General features: G+C 41.9%; 1 protein-coding gene across 3 annotated transcripts in view; it reads right to left on the bottom strand.

The window, feature by feature from the left end:
• bicc1.S (BicC family RNA binding protein 1 S homeolog) overlaps positions 1-16,927 on the bottom strand; it is a 152,197-nt gene that overhangs the window by 96,470 nt on the left and 38,800 nt on the right. For all 3 annotated transcript variants that reach the window (XM_018226866.2, XM_018226867.2, NM_001088527.1), the window contains 1 exon segment: positions 1,130-1,176. In XM_018226866.2, the coding sequence (XP_018082355.1) occupies positions 1,130-1,176 (47 nt within the window).

Here is a 16,927-nt window from a genome sequence, read left to right as displayed (position 1 = left end):
AGGTACCTCGGCTTATACTCGGGTCGGCTTATACTCAAGTATATACGGTATATTATATCGCTGAACCCAGGGACCCTGCAATGTACCTCCATACTGTGCAGCGCAGATATTCTAAGTATATGTTCTCCAAATTATTATATATAATATTTTCTTACAAAACATGTTCATAGTTACATAGTTAAAGGGATACTGTCATGGGAAAACATCTTTTTTTCAAAACATATCAGTTAATAGTGCTGCTCCAGCAGAATTCTGCACTGAAATCCAATTCTCAAAAGAGCAAACAGATTTTTTTTTTTTACAGTATATTCAATTTTGAAATCTGACATGAGGCTAGACATATTGTTAGTTTTCCAGCTCATTTTCTGCTGGATAATTAGTGACGAGCCCTAAGCTTAGCTTCTCAACAGCTGCTCAGAGCCCACTGAGCATGTGAGTGTCACAGACACTTTCCAAGATGGTGACCCCCTGTGACAAGTGTGAAGTCCTGGATCATTGCTGCTATTGACAAGCTCAAACTTTAGCCTCGTGCAATAAGTTCACTATATAAAATATGTCATTTAGCCACATTCTTTTTTAGGGTTTAGTTCTCCTTTAAGGACTGGAGCCCAAAACTGCAATGGATACTCCAGATGAGACCTTACCAGTTTGAGGGCCAGATTAAATTAAAACCATACATCTATGGAGCCTCTAAGAAGATTGGGGGCTATAAAAATCCCCTGAAGGGCCACTTCTGCCCGACAGGTCTCCAAGGTGCACAGCCCTGATCTATCTAAACAAGAAACCTAATGATCAGTACTTGTAAAAATGCAACAAACCCAGAGCATATTTGTGGTGGTGCTGGGGAGAAGCTAGTTTAAATAGATCATAGATCCAAGATGATCACAGCTTGCTGGTCCAAACAGAAAGAAAAACTGCCAGTGACACTGCTTTAATGGCAGCTAGGAGATCCACAGACTAAGTGGTTGTTGGTGCCCCGGTTTCACCACAGTTCTCCTTGGATGTTGTGGCTTTGCGCTGGACCCAAATAAATTGAATGATGCTAGATCCAATGGGTTCAGATACCTGATACCACTGCCAGAGATGGTAATACAATTGCACCAACATTTCCCAACAAGCAAGCTCTTACCTTCTGAAAGAAATCTTCTCCACTTTTTCCTTTTCCTTCAGCAGCAGCTGGAAATAAAATCATATAAATAGTAAGTAAAGAGAAACGTTGATATGCAAGTTCCAGAAAACCAGTTCATTGTTTCAACATAATTGGGAAGCAACTACACAGGCATAACATACCACATTCAATGGGTAAATCCTCAGTTCATTTTCTATTAATAATAAAGTATGACAAACTACATGCAATTCGTTACCAGAGGACAACTCTGTTCACGTGTAAACAGGTATGGGGCCGGTTATCCAGAATGTTCGAGATCTGGTGTTTTCCGCATAACAGATCTTTTTGTAATTTGGATCTTCATACCTTAAAGGTGGCCATACATGGGCAGATTAAAGATGCCGATATGGGCCCTTTAGACTAATTCGGCAGCTTATCTGCTCGTGTGTGGGGCTCCCAATCGATAGACCAAAAATCGGCCAGATATCGATTGGGCAAGTTTGATTTTTTGTTCGATCCATCCATCGGTCCTGTGACCCGTCAGCGCCCATTCACAGCCTAGTAATCCAATTATTTAGTTCGGATTAGTGATGTGCAGGTCTGGCTTTTCCCGACCCGCACCCACCAGTAACCTGACCTCCCACCACCCAAGCCCGACTTCCGGGTCTCTTTTATAGACCCGGCGATGACGTCACCAAAAGGGCGGGGCGACAGGCGTGTGTCTATAAAAACTCAACCCGGAAGTCGCTATTTGGAAGGTTGTGGGCAGGGAGAGCAGTAAGAAGAGTTCAACCCACAACCACACACTACCCAGAAAAGAGGGTGCGAGGTCGGCCCAAACCTGCCCGACCAACGGGTCCCGCGGCTATCGGGTCGGCTCCCACATCACTAGTTTGGATTAAGCCAATAACGCCCAGCCGTTAGTGGGCATAACGGGTTAAGATCCGCTCATTTGGCGACCTCGTTAAACAAGTGGATCGTGTATGCCCATCTTTAGTCTACTAGAAAATCATGTAAACGTTAAATCAACAAAATAGGCTGGTTCTGCCTCCAATAAGAATTACATCTTAGTTTGGCTCAAGTACAAGGTACTGTTTTATTATTACAGAGAAAGGGGAATTTCTTTTTTTTAATTTGGATAACATGAAGTCTGAGAGACAGCCTTTCCGTTATCCAGAGCTTTCTGGAGACCTGGTTTCCAGATACCGGATACCATACTTGCTAAATATATGGAGTACTTTTACAGAATGTTAGTTTTACAAATAGTATTTACAGTTTAAGGCACCCAAATAACTGTCTTATGGGTAATACAGACTTAATCGATAAATTTATATATTTATAGCACATTTATAAATAAAACAGGAAAAAAAATGCACCACAATAGCATAATGCGTTTAATAAAATCTATAAATCACCCCTGCTAAGGGCAGAGTCCAGGTCCGGACTGAGAATTAAAATAGGCCCTGGCATTTCAGATACACAGAGACCCAAACAGCCCCCACCAGCCCACCAGACATGTGCAGATTCTGGGAGAGTTAGTCGCCCAGCGACAAATCACCTCTTCTTCAGGAGACTAATCTTGCCGAACTGCCTCCCCGTTGGCTGAGGCAGTTGGGGGGGGGGGGTTTGTCGCCCCAAAGAAGAGGCGATTTGTCACCGGGCAACAATCTCCCCGAATCTTCTCGTCTGTCTCTGCCATAATTGTGACGTGGTTTCAAATCACCTGCAATGTTGAGTTTCCTTCAGTTACTTTAAGGAAACACATGTGAGAATGCAGATACCTACCATGCCAAGAATAGATCTCCTAAAAGAATAATAAAAACAAGTCTAACAGATCATAATGACCTTCAAAGTTACTTGGAAAAGGCCAAAAACCTATGAGAGTGCATAGTTACAGATGCCGTTCCAACAGCCTGAAAAGTGGAGACAGATTAATTGCTTAATTTAGTGATAATGAAGTAGCTGGAGTTGGCTCCTGATACCTTAATCGCCAGTCATGTCCGACATGAAGTCTGGGTTTGTGAGTTGTGCAACCAGGAAGATGTTCAATGTTGATAAATGCAGGTTATGCACTTGGGCAAAAATAATATAAATGCAAGTTATACACTAAATGGCAGTGTGTTGGGAGTTTCCTTAAATGAGAAGGATCTTGGGGTTTTTTGTAGATAACAAGTTGTCTAATTCTGGGCAGTGTCATTCTGTGGCTACTAAAGCAAATAAAGTTCTGTCTTGTATAAAAAAGGGCATTAACTCAAGGGATGAAAACATAATTATGTCTCTTTATAGGTCCCTGGTGAGGCCTCATCTGGAGTATGGGGGCAGTTTTGGACTCCAGTCCTTAAAGGGGAAGGAAACCTCGTCGGCGCTAACCCCCCTCCCCCCTCCCGTGTATTGCCCCCCCTCCCTCCTCCCCCCTGGCCTACCCCTCCCGCTGGGCAAATGCCCCTAACTTGTTACTTACCCTTCTGCGCAGGTCCAGTCCAGGGAGTTCACAGGCGACATCTTCTTCCACGTGATCTTCTTCCTCCTTTGACCGGCGTTTTGGCGCATGCGCAGTAGGAGCATTTCGCCGGTACGGATCTACTGCGCATGCGCCAAAAGTCACGCGCATGCGCAGTAGATCGTACCGGCGAAACGATCCTACTGCGCATGCGCCGGTCAAAGCAAGAAGAAGATCGCGTGGAAGAAGATGTCGCCTGTGAACTCCCTGGACTGGACCTGCGCAGAAGGGTAAGTAACAAGTTAGGGGCATTTGCCCAGCGGGAGGGGTAGGCGGGTTAGCGCCGAGGAGGTTTCCTTCCCCTTTAAGAGGGATATAAATAAGCTGGAGAGAGTGCAGAGACTAAGTGCAACTAAACTGGTTAGAGGGAGGGAAGACTTCAATTATGAGGGGAGACCGTCAAGGTTGGGGATGTTTTCTCTGGATAAAAGGCGCTTGCGAGGGGACATGATTACACTTTACAAGTACATTAGAGGACATTATAGATAAATAGCAGGGGACCTTTTTACCCATAAAGTGGATCACCGTACCAGAGGCCTCCCCTTCAGACTAGAAGAAAAGAACTTTCATTTGAACCAACGTAGGGGGTTCATCACAGTCAGGACAGTGAGGTTGGGGAATGCACTGCCGGGTGATGTTGTGATGATGATTCAGTTAATAACTATAAGAGGGACTTGGATGATTTTTTGGACAGACATAATATCAAAGGCTATTGTGATACTAAGCTCTATAGTTAGTATAGGTATGGGTATATAGAATTTAATTAAAAGTAGGGAGGGGTGTGTGTATGGGGCTGGGTTTTTATTTGGAGGGGTTGAACTTGATGGACTTTGTCTTTTTTCAAACCAATTTAACTATGTAACTATGTAACTATGCCATCATTAATAACAAACATCTTTGAATGCAAAGTATTGTTTAATTATTTTGATTTTTTAATGTAAAGATCTTATTTTGAATTTTTTTTTTTTTTTTTTTTTTTTAATAAAAGCCCCCGTGAAAGAATGGAAAAGGAAAAAGAAGAGAAGAAATAAAGAGAAGGTGAACTGGGGGGTAGATGTTGAGGTTAGGAACACTGCATAAAGATACCGACCCGTTAGCAAGGAATTCCGTTCTTGGATCTATTTTTCTGTTAGTTCCAATCTTTTGCCTCCAGCCATGTTACCCAATTCATATCTAATTTGTTGTATTAGACGATGGTATGTTGTATTTGTTGATAACCCATGGACTACGTTGCAAAAAATAAAGCAAACACTGAAGCCCAGATTATTATTCACATCAGAACATACCCAACCGGAACCTGCTATCTAACCGACCAATCACACACACACACCCCTATGGTTGGGGCCCACTTGCTCTGTAACTAAATGCGGCCACTGTACACTACTTTGCGTTTAGGGGGGGGCACTATCTTTTTCCATAAACTTTAGCCCCATTATGCAGAAAGCACCTGGGACTGAGCAATTTTAAGACTACATAAATAGTGAATGAACAGGTTTTTAGGCAACTTTAGTTCAGGCCATCTTTGGGCTCCTACATAAGATAAGGCCACCATTAGCTCATAACAAGAACACCGTTATATAAAATACAAAAACGCAGGAGTATATTAGCCCATCCTCTCAGATGATTCACAGAATTCCAACAAGTACAAGCACAGGCAGAATGGTTCCTTCAAAGAATCAAGTTCTAAGTCATGTGTACCCACAAGAGTGCAACGTTGAAATCCTATTCAAATAAGTCTATAACTACCAGTGGTTGCCACAACACAATGCAGAGAAATAGGTATGAGCCACCCCATTGCACAAAAATGCTGAACATATTAGATCAACAAGAAACCATTCTTTAGAATATATTCATCATAAAGTGTGGGCAGTGTCCAAATCCAGTTTTCAGGCAAGGTCATACGGAGCTTTCTAGCGAGATGGAGCCTCTATAGAAGGGGGTCCCCAACCTTTGAACCCATGAGCCACATTCAAATGTAAAAAGAATTGGGGAGCAACACTTGAAAATAGTCCCTTGGAGTGCCAAATAAGGGCTGTGATTTGCTATTTGGTAGCCCCTTTGTGGACTGGCAGCCGACAGGAGGCTCTACTTGGCACTATACTTCAGTTTTTATGCAGTTAAAACTTGCCTCCAAGCCAGGAATTCAAAAATAATCACCTGCTTTGAGGACGCTGAAGGGTTGGAGAGCAACATGTTGCTCACTAGCTACTGGTTGGGGATCACTGCTCTATAGAGTAAATAAATATAATAAATTTTGATTCTTTTATACAAGTCTGAGTGTGCAATCCATAGATAGATCTTTTTCTATGTCATTTATCAGGAGGCTATGATAGGGCAGCCCCCCTTGGATTAGCACCTCAGCATGCTTGTGGGTGTGCGCCTTCCAAATTTCAATTTGCTCTATAGAGTAAGATTTTTTTTTCCATAAGGGAGCAACATGGGCTTCACAAGGCCAAATTGTGCTCCTAACAAAAGACATCTTCAAGAGGTCTCACATCTGCATCTACAACAACTTTCTTCAGCCAAATATCCACTGCCAATCTCAAGAGGTGGCATCATTAGGAGAAAGAACTGCTTTCAGAAGAGGACAGCAGAACGTGCCTTGATGATCCATCCGACAGATAACTCTACCTCACTACCTGCTGTTGATCAAGACCAAGGGAGCCTCCTTTTGTAGGCGAAGCAATGTGCGCACTCATGAAGGCATCACAAGCTTTCCTTCATAATCAGCATCATCCTTCATTGTATGTAGGGTGCCTACATACAGTTCTTAACATCAGCTCTTATAATTAGATTCTACTGGCAAAGAAAAGAAGCAATACCACACTAATAGATACCAGATTGGAAAAATATTTGGACAGAAAACAAATGAATGACTGAATGAGTCATTGCTGGAATACTTGGCTCTTGAAATGTTGTCTTGAAGTTTTTACAGTCACAAACATTAACACCATATTGGAGCTACCAGCAATTTAGAGAATCCCCCCTCCCCGGCGTGTAACCGATTCATTTCTTGATACCTTGGCAACGGGCCGCGCTGTTTTGTTTAGACGGAGCCAATCACTGCTGAAAGTGATTTATGATCATTCACAGGAAAATGTAAGAGGGCACATTTAACATGATTTCAAACATGTGTTGGATTTCTTTACTCTACAGAGCTTCACGGTGAAAAATGAAGTTAGGGTTTCTAAGGTTTCAAAGGCAGAGCGTGATATTATAAGAGTTACAATTTTTTTGGTGTCGGAAGACAGAGCCAATACTTGGGGGGGGGGGTCTCATCCACTTTAATTTTGGACTTCATTTTAAGCAAATTCCTGAAAACAATTCCATTTACAATAGATTCTCCCAATTCTGCTCACTATTATGAAATTCACACTTGGGGTGGCAGTGGTGGGACCTAACTTGGAGTAGTGTTAAAAAAAATTCCAAAGATGGATCTGTAGCACCCAATCACTGTAACTGCAGATTCAGTTAACAAGGACAGGTATGGGTTCCATTATCTGAAAACCAGTTATCCAGAAAGTTCCGAATTACATAGAGGCCGTCTCCCGTAAACTCCATTTTATCCAAATTTTTAAAAATGATTTCCTTTTTCTCTATAATAATGATAATAAAACAGTAGCTTGTACTTGATCCCAACTAAGATATAATTAATCCTTATTGAAAGCAGAACCAGCCCATTGGGTTTATTTAATGTTTTCATGGTTTTCTAGTAGATTTAAGATATGAAGATCCATATTACAGAAAGATCCGTTATCCGGAAAGGCCAAGGTCCCGAAAATTCTGGATAACAGGTTCCATACCTGTAGCATGAAAAGTCAGTGCAATTGATAGCACATGGGGAGCACTTCAGATCCTAAAAATGCCCTTAGTTGCCTTCTGCTGTTTCCTATTCAAGTCAATGGCAGGAGTCACCAGTGATTCCAGGCTATGCTCAGTTGGCTGAAGAGGACCTTGTGTACAAGTGAAAGGGTAGTATATTGATTTCCCCTTAGTTCATTCCCTCGGGGGTGGGACAAAGTGATAAAAAAAACTGTCTCCATTTAAAGTCTAAGTCAAACTAACTTTGAATGGGGGCAATTTCTAGTGTTTTGTCATCATCCCGATGGTCTTTGAAGGTGGGCAACGTCTTGTGTTTTTCTTTCTTTGCCCCTTGTCTTTAAATTGGGATGATTATTAGTAAAGGAAAGCCTAGAATACCCCAGTAAATGTACTTTGGGTAGACATATTTGGCCTCTTTTCTCCTTTCGACAAAATTAATTTCGGTTTTGGACTGAATGGAATTTTCTTCCACTATTCCCTTCAGTGGTCAGCCATTACTAATCATATTGAATAACAGACATGCCGTCCAATAATAACAGCCACTGGTTGAAGCCGGTGTTCACTATTAGCGATGAGCGAATAAATTCTCCTGGCACGAATTTGCAGGTAATTTCCGCGTTTCGCTGCCGGCAAATAAATTCGTGAATCTCCCGTGAAAATTCGCAAAGTGTTAATTTCCGATTTTCAGCGAAAACGTCAGATTTTCTAAAATTTTAAGTGAAACCATTCAAACTTCACGATTTTTTCGTGAACCCGTTCAAATTTCACGATTTTTTCGTGAACCCGTTCAAATTTCACGATTTTTTCGTGAAACCGTTCAAATTTCACGATTTTTTTGTGAAACCGTTCAAATTCCACGTTTTTTCCATGAAAACGTTTGAATTTCACGATTTTCCGTGACCTTTACAATTTTCCGCGAAACGGGAGAAACTCGCCCATCACTATACATTATTAATCCACACAAGACCAGAATCAGTTTATTTAATTATATTGGAAGGTATTAGTATTTGACTGCCCCACCTCTATGCCTGAAGCATAGAGGAGGGCAGGCAATACATAACTGACAGCTGAAACTTTTAAATGAGTTTATAAAGGTTATGGCTGTTTTAAAGAAAAAAAAATAATTTGGGTTTCAAGTTTAATTTGCAAAGGACTTCATGATATCATTATAAAGCTTTTTATGTGTGGGTGTCGGATCCACTTTAACTAAATATATTAATAAACTGGTCCAGTTTTCCATGCAAACTTTCTGTAAACTCCGAAAACTAATGTCAGGTTTAAACAGGAGCATTTGAGAATGTATTTGGTACAACTGATAGATCCAAAGTGGTGAAATAAGCAACAAGAGTATTGGCTAAGACACTTCATGTAAGTCAATGCCCTCAAGAGCCAGGGCCGCCTTAATCAATTGGCCCAAGGCCACCATTTGTTAAGGTTCCCTGTTATTAATTAGCTGAAGAGTTGAGTGCTGGAAGGATATAAAGTAGCCTTAAACCGAGACTTTTAAATTGAGCCTTGAGCACAATACATAGAGGTCTCTAGTTGTAAAAAGACACTCTCTCCCTATTAAGCCAGGTAGCCATAAAGTCATACAATTCCTTTAACACCATTGCAGTCCATCCTCGCAGGGGAACAGATGATGCCCAATATAAACAGAAATCTGAGGCCAATGTCGCTTTTGTCCCCGAATGAACCGTAACAATAGACTCCTGGCAAGTACTTTTCTGAATAGCACACATGGCCTGGGAGCTTTACGGATTTTCTTGGGATTCCTTATGGACTCTGGGGACCCTTTGTGCCCACCTATTCATCACTTAGGGGCAGATTTATCAAGGGTCGAATTTCGAAGTGGAAAATACTAGGAATGCACCGAATCCACTATTTTGGAATCGGCCAAACCCGCGAATCCTTTGTGAAAAATTCGGCCGAATACCGAACCAGAAACCTAATTTGAATATGCAAATTAGGGTGGGAAGGGGAAACAATTTTACTTCCTTGTTTTGTGGTGAAAAGTCACGTGATTTCCCTCCCCACCCCTAATTTGCATATTCAAATTTGGATTCGGTTCGGCTGGGCAGAAGGATTTGGCTGAATCCTGCTGAAAAAGGCCAAATCCAGAACGGAATCCTGGATTCGGTGCATACCTAGAAAATACTTCAAATTTGACCATCGAATTAAATACTACGAAATTCAAAGTCGAATTTGTAGGATTTTTTGCATCGTAGTACGATCGTACGATTCAAGCGGTTTTTGTATTATTTTCCTTCAAATACAAAAAAAACAAACTTAGTAATATGCTCTGGAAGGTCGCCATAGCTAACATAGCACTTCGGCAGGTTTAAGTTGGTGAAGTATTGAATTTGAAGTTTTTTTTAAAGAGACAGTACTTCGATTATCGAATGGTCGAATAGTCGAACGATTTTACTTTGAATCGAAGGTCGAAGTTGAAGTCGAAGTAGCCTATTCGATGGTTGAAGTAACCAAAAATCACTTCGAATTTCGAGTTTTTTAACTTAGAAAATTCCCTCGATTTCACTTTGACGCTTGATAAATCTGCCCCTTAGTCTTAGGCTGGCCATAATATTCCTTGCTGCATTCTATCTTTAGGGCTCTTACACATGAGCGTTTTTACCTGCGCTCCCCTGCGTTCCGTTTTTCGGCGTTCAGCCGCAGGGGAGCGCAGGAATAGACGCATTTAATTATTTCAAATGGGGCAGTACTCACACAGGCGCGTGTAGGCGCCGAACGCAGGTTGAGACGCAACATGCTGCATTTTTCCTACGTTCGGCGCCTACATGCGCCTGTGTGAGTACTGCCCCATTTGAAATAATTAAATGCGTCTATTCCTGCGCTCCCCTGCGGCTGAACGCCGAAAAACGGAAAGCAGGGGAGCGCAGGTAAAAACGCTCATGTGTAAGAGCCCTTAATCAAGACAAAAATACATGTGGCTGCTTGGCCAAAGCTCCGCAGGAACGGCCAACTAAGTTGCCCAGAGCCGGTCTAGAAAGAGACCATAAAACTGAAGTATAGTTATTCTCTGTACTAAAGACTATTTCGCAAAAAACATCCACCTAAGTTTGCTTATAACCTGTACAGAGACTACTATGCCAACAAAGAAAAATTCAGCAGGAAAATTTAAAGAACACAGTCTTTGTTGGATAAACACTTCCATGATTTTATTGTATATGTAGGGGTATTGTATATGTGGGTAGGAGCTGCACAATAATGAAACTACCCTCTGCCTTACACATTTAGGTCTCCCTTCCAGTCGTCCAGCCTCCTCCAAAACAGTCGTGTTGCTATGAGTATTCACCGACTGAGCACAGAAAAGCACAACAGCCGTTATGGAACAAAAATTGAGACTATCAAAGATATCAGAGAATTATGCATTGACATAAAGAGACATGATTAGCCGTTTTTCTTGCGTATAGCATTTCTTTCAAAAACAAAACAAGAGGAAATATACACTAAGGTTTAGCAGGTATCTGTCCTTCGAAGTTCTGAATTTTTAGAATGTCTTTAAAGCTAAGGCTGCATGGAGCCAAGGAAAACAGAATTCTGTTGCTTGAAGAAGAAAGAATGAAAAGTAACTTTAACATTCTGACCATCAATCATTAAATCTCTGTAACTAGAAGAGTGTCAGAGACAGAAACAGTGTGGGTGTATGGCCTGCGTCCCATACGGAGAGGCGTTTTGTTGGAGTTCCCAGAAGGCTGTAACTTCCTCCTTGTGAGACAGATCTGGGGTTATGCCCTAACCCAGTGACCCAGAGCATCCAATTAGCTATTTGTTTGCATCATTTTCATTTCACTAGGTCAGTAAAAGCGGATTGTGGATTGGTAGCTGTGGCTTAGGGCAAAATGTATTTGTGTAAAGTCTCAAGAGTAGTTGCATTCCATTTTTCTGGAATTTCATTGGACATTGAGTCAAGAAAACATATCCAAAGTGTCCCAAGTTTTACCGCAAAACTCGATTTCCAGGATGAATACTCCAGTTCCAAGTCTGCACCTAAAATTCTGCTCGATCCCCACGGTCTCAGTCAACATCCCAAAAGCCTGTTTGATGCCCATGGTCAAGCGCTGTGCCCAACTCTGGTGTCCTGTAGAAGCTCAGACTCTAGAGATTCCAATATCAGCAAATAACTAGCAATACATTCATTTAAATGGAACATAAAATCAAAATTGTGCTTAATTTACAACTATAGAAAATGAGCCACTTTATACAAGCATTGTGTTACTGCAGTGTATTTAAAATCCTTTTTAGAATACAAGAGCTTGCACTTTGCTGCATGTTAAGACCAGATAGTTGCTCCCTTCCTCTTGCTATAGGGCTGCCATCACTCCTGTCTAAAAGGCATATGGACAGCCAATGGGAAATGAGCAAGCAAGCACATACAGTAAAGTGCAAAGATGGGTGTAGAAAATGTATCGGAGCTCACCCTTCTTGATAGCGCAGCGTCTCTCCCCCTCGGTAGCAGCTCTCGCGGGATCCTCCTCACCTCGTTCAGGAGGTAACTATAGTGCACAGATTTACCCCGCTATACGGCGCTGATCGAAGGAATCACAAGAGACGTTTAAGCTCAATTTTCTTGCGGCTTTATTTGGCACATCTAGTGAACTTGTGGCAGTGGGTTGGTGAGGAAACCTACGCGTTTCGTGCCTTCTCTCCCGGGTCAGACCCTGACGAAGTGCCAGGAGAGAAGGCACGTTCACTTTTAACAAGGTTACAAGCTAAGGAATGATGTACGCCCTTAATTTGTTGTGTATATTCCTGCTACTTAATATTTATGCTGAAGTTATGCTCTTAGGGTAAGGGCACACGCTAAGATTGGGGGGAGATTTAGTAGCCCGGCAATAAATCGCCTCTTATTCGCACGACTAGTCTCCCAGAAAAGCCTTCGTGCCGGCTAGAATCTAAGTGCAAGATGGCACTCTGAGTGCTTCGTTTTCTGTAGTCACCCAAAGCTGCCTCATGAGGAAAGTTCGGGCGACTTCAGAAAACTAAGCGCTCAGAGTGCCATCCTGCCGGCAATTTAGAGTCTAGCCAGCGGGAAGGCTTTTTGCGGAGATTAGTCGGCCGAAGAAGAGGCGATTAATCGCCGGGCAACTAAATCTCCCAGCTAAATCACCCCCATACATGGCCCGATAAAAGCTGGCAACAGACCGCGTCAGCAACTAATTGGCCCGTGTGTGAGGCCATCTGACGGCTTCCCCAGTCGATCTCGATAGGGCAGGTAAAAAAATCCCGTTGGATTGCGGCTGCATCTTTTCGTTGATGCGGTCCTGCGATCTGTCCGCCCGTTTGGCCTCCATTCAGATCCGATCGTTGGGCCCTAGGGCACACGATCGGATCAGCCCGATATCGCCCACTTCAATGTGGGCATGTCGGGGAGAGATCCGCTCGTTTGGCGACACCACTCTCTCTGTGAATGGCCATCTTTAGCGTGTGCCCTTACCCTTAAGGGATTTCCCCCTAAACATGCTGATAACTACTACAGTCTAAAAAATATCTGATCCTCTAATCAAGTCCTTCCACTCCCATCTAAGCAAATCCATTATGTATGGACCTCACAAGGCGTCTTTAAGATTTGCTTTCAATGGAAAAAAGGGCCCAAGCCCATACCATGAAAAACAGCCCCAAACCCTTATTCTTCCTCCACCCAACTTTACCATTGATGCTATGCATTCAGGTAAGTAGTGAACTACTGGTACCTGCCACTGAAATATCATTTATTATAGTCCAACGGTGGTGGACTTTACACTAATCCAGCAAGCACTGGTCAATGCACCTGGTGATGCCAGGTTTGTTTGCTTCTGATCATCCAAAAATAATCCCACTCTCTATATGTGCAGACAGTTTGGAACGTAGGGACCTTCTCATCGATTTAGCTAAATATGTATCTAGATGCTTTTTAGCTGCATAGAGACATTAAAATTGCAATCATTGATGCCTATGGGGGTCACACATGGACTAGTAAGGTAGATAATCAAAAGGCAATCTTGGAGGCCTCTTGCTCCACATGCTCATCTGAAGCTAATTTTTCCGGCTAAAACTTTTGCGCATTGTGTAATTCACACTAAAAATAGACACTTGCAAAACCATCATGCAACTGGAATAAAAAGCTCAAGCAGCTCAACTGCAGATGTGAAATCTGAACAACAATGAACATGGGTGGTACAAGCCAACTGTAGAGTGAAACCCCAGGGCTCAGCAAACGATTGGTTCAATCAGAATTATAGGTTATAGTCATTTAACAACAACAATGTAGAATGAATTCTAATTCACCAGCATTTCAACACTTAATAACCTCACCCAAAATATACAGCCGCTCTCACAAAATTTAAAAAAAAAAAAGGGTGTAATATGCACCGGAGCCAAATATAATAAACAGATTTTTTTTTTTTTGGTCTGCATGTATTCCCAATGTCATGAAACAACTGCACAAACGCTAAATCATATCATGGGAAATACTCCATTAATGTGCATTTACCAGCAACGTTGTTGTTGCAGGAGCCTCAGCTCTTAATTAATGGCAGTACGAGACCTGATTATTTATAAAATCGTTGGCAAAAGAGTTTAAGGAAAATCTATTACATTTAAATTCCTACAAGTTAAGGTACTGCTCAAAATAATGGAATACTTTTGTCCTGATTGCATTTGCTGTTGGATTGACATTGGTCAAATCTCAAGCCGTAAAAACACAAATTATTCCCTCAGAATACTACAGATAAATGACGTAAAATCTTCCCAACATCATAGGATAGATTATGTACAGTATAGACTGGAGGAATTTGTTCCCATTGGTGAAATGTGTACAAGTCTAAATTTACCAGATGATTGTTTGAAGAATAAATGCAGACGGTTGCACTAGAATTCCCTTTTTACAAGGAATACAAAACATTATGGGGTATATTTATCAAAGAGTGAAGTTAATAGTGAAGTTCCGCCATTAGAGTGAAGTTCCGCCACTAGAGTGAAGTTCCGCCACTAGAGTGAAATTCCGCCACTAGAGTGAAGTTCCGCCACTAGAGTGAAATTCCGCCACTAGAGTGAAATTCCGCCACTAGAGTGAAATTCCGCCACTAGAGTGAAATTCCGCCACTAGAGTGAAATTCCGCCACTAGAGTGAAATTCCGCCACTCTCCATTCATTTCTATGGGATTTTTATAGGTTCATTTATCAAAGGGTGAACTTTCACTTTCACCCATTGATAAATACGCCTTTCAAAATCCCATAGAAATGAATTGAGAGCTGCGGAATTTCACTCTAGTGGCGGAACTTCAGTCTTTGATAAATTGAATCCAATGTTTCCAAAAGTAACAGAGATCATGGGGTTTATCACACCAACATTAAAATAATCTTATTATGCAAATTCTAGCCCTTTCAAAGATGCCAACTTTCCTGGGGGCAAATTTGCTAAAGGACGAAGTGGCCAACACTAGTGACTTTGACAGAAATTACATCAGCAGAGACATCGCCAATTCCCTAACAGGCGATGTCGTCAATTCGCTAGCGAAACAGATCGTCGATATCGCTTGTTCGTACTCTATAGCCAGGCGACTTTTCGATGTGGCGAAGGGTCGCTACTTTGCAAATTCGGTATAGTGCGGATTTTACCGAACGTTACTCTTTTGCCAGAGTGGACTCCGCCACCTCAGACCAGACAAAGTGCTATAAAGAAGCTAGATCTCCTTAATCTTCTGTCACTTATATCATATCCTGTGTGCCGAAAATGCTTTTAAGTTCCAAAAATGCTGGTGACTTTTCCTTTTTTGAAGCAGGATTGGCTGCAAAAGTCCTGAAACTTTTTTTGGGTAAACGGTTTTCTCCAGACATTTTATAACATATAGGGATGCACCGAATCCAGGATTCGGTTTGGGATTCGGCCTTTTTCAGCAGGATTCGGATTCAGCCGAAACCTTCTCCCCGGCCGAACCGAATTCGAATCCTAATTTGTATATGCAAATTAGGGACGGGGAGGGAAATCATGTGACTCTCACAAAACAAGGAAGTAAAAAATGTTTTCCCCTTCCCACCCCTAATTTACATATGCAAATTAGGATTCGGTTCGGTATTCGACCGAATCTTTCGAGAAGGATTCGGGGGTTCGGCCGAATCCAAAATAGTGGATTCAGTGCATCCCTAATAACATATGGAACATTCATTTTACAGTGGGCTCATGTGTAGGGCATTATATTAACTCTCTTGTCTTTATTAAGGTTCCCTGGACATTTTTAATAAAAAGTGAAAACTTCAAGCATTTGCACCAACATTTATAATAAAGACGTCCATACAACTTTAAATTACCCGCCGTATGCAAATTGACCTAAGCGCACGATCACTAGAGAATTTCCAATAGGCACAAACGAACGCTAGCGCATCTTCACTATGAAATGTTCTCACTGCCGAAGTAACGCTAGCGAAAAGTCACCAGCGTTCGGCGACGGGGGCGCAACTTGGCATATTAGTGAATTAGCGTAGTGATAGCGAATTTGCACCTGAAGAATCGGTTCAATGCGTGCAAATCGGTCGATGGCGACAATTCGCCCTGTAGTGAATTTGCCCACTGGTCTCAAGCTGTTTGTGTGCTCTGGATCCAAGAAAGGGCAGTTTGAGAAAAACTTGGTATATACAAGACTTTTTTTATTCACTGAAATTAACCTAACCAAGGTAGTTCTAGGCCTTTCCAGTGACATCACGGACATGTAAACTATTTTACGATGACATCATGAGATTATTAGGAAATGAAAAGCAGCAACAATGAGGGTTCTCCAACTTACTCCTTCAACATGAGGCTGGAATTGAAAGGACAAATGGAACCTCTACTCAAAGAGAGATACCACTCACTCACTCATTGGAAATGGGATTGCCAATAAGTAAATAGAGAAAAGAATCTACGATCACATTAAAACAAAAAAAAAAAAAAATGAAATAATACAGGGTCCATGTTCCCCTAATTCTTCTGCCTTTGAGGAGCAAGCGGGTTCTTCTCTTCTAGTTGAGCCAAGAGGAAAAGCTTGAAAATATGAAATAATACTGGGTCCATGTTCCCCTAATTCTTCTGCCTTTGAGGAGCAAGCGGGTTCTTCTCTTCTAGTTGAGCCAAGAGGAAAAGCTTGAAAATATGAAATAATACTGGGTCCATGTTCCCCTAATTCTTCTGCCTTTGAGGAGCAAGCGGGTTCTTCTCTTCTAGTTGAGCCAAGAGGAAAAGCTTGAAAATATGAAATAATACTGGGTCCATGTTCCCCTAATTCTTCTGCCTTTGAGGAGCAAGCGGGTTCTTCTCTTCTAGTTGAGCCAAGAGGAAAAGCTTGAAAATATGAAATACTGGGTCCATGTTCCCCTAATTCTTCTGCCTTTGAGGAGCAAGCGGGTTCTTCTCTTCTAGTTGAGCCAAGAGGAAAAGCTTGAAAATATGAAATAATACTGGGTGCATGTTCCCCTAATTCTTCTGCCTTTGAGGAGCAAGCGGGTTCTTCTCTTCTAGTTGAGCC

Source organism: Xenopus laevis, chromosome 7S (assembly GCF_017654675.1).
Source record: "Xenopus laevis strain J_2021 chromosome 7S, Xenopus_laevis_v10.1, whole genome shotgun sequence".
Lineage (NCBI taxonomy): Eukaryota > Metazoa > Chordata > Amphibia > Anura > Pipidae > Xenopus > Xenopus laevis.
The sequence above is the reverse complement of the archived record's forward strand: the minus strand, read 5'-3'. Positions and strand labels throughout refer to the sequence as shown.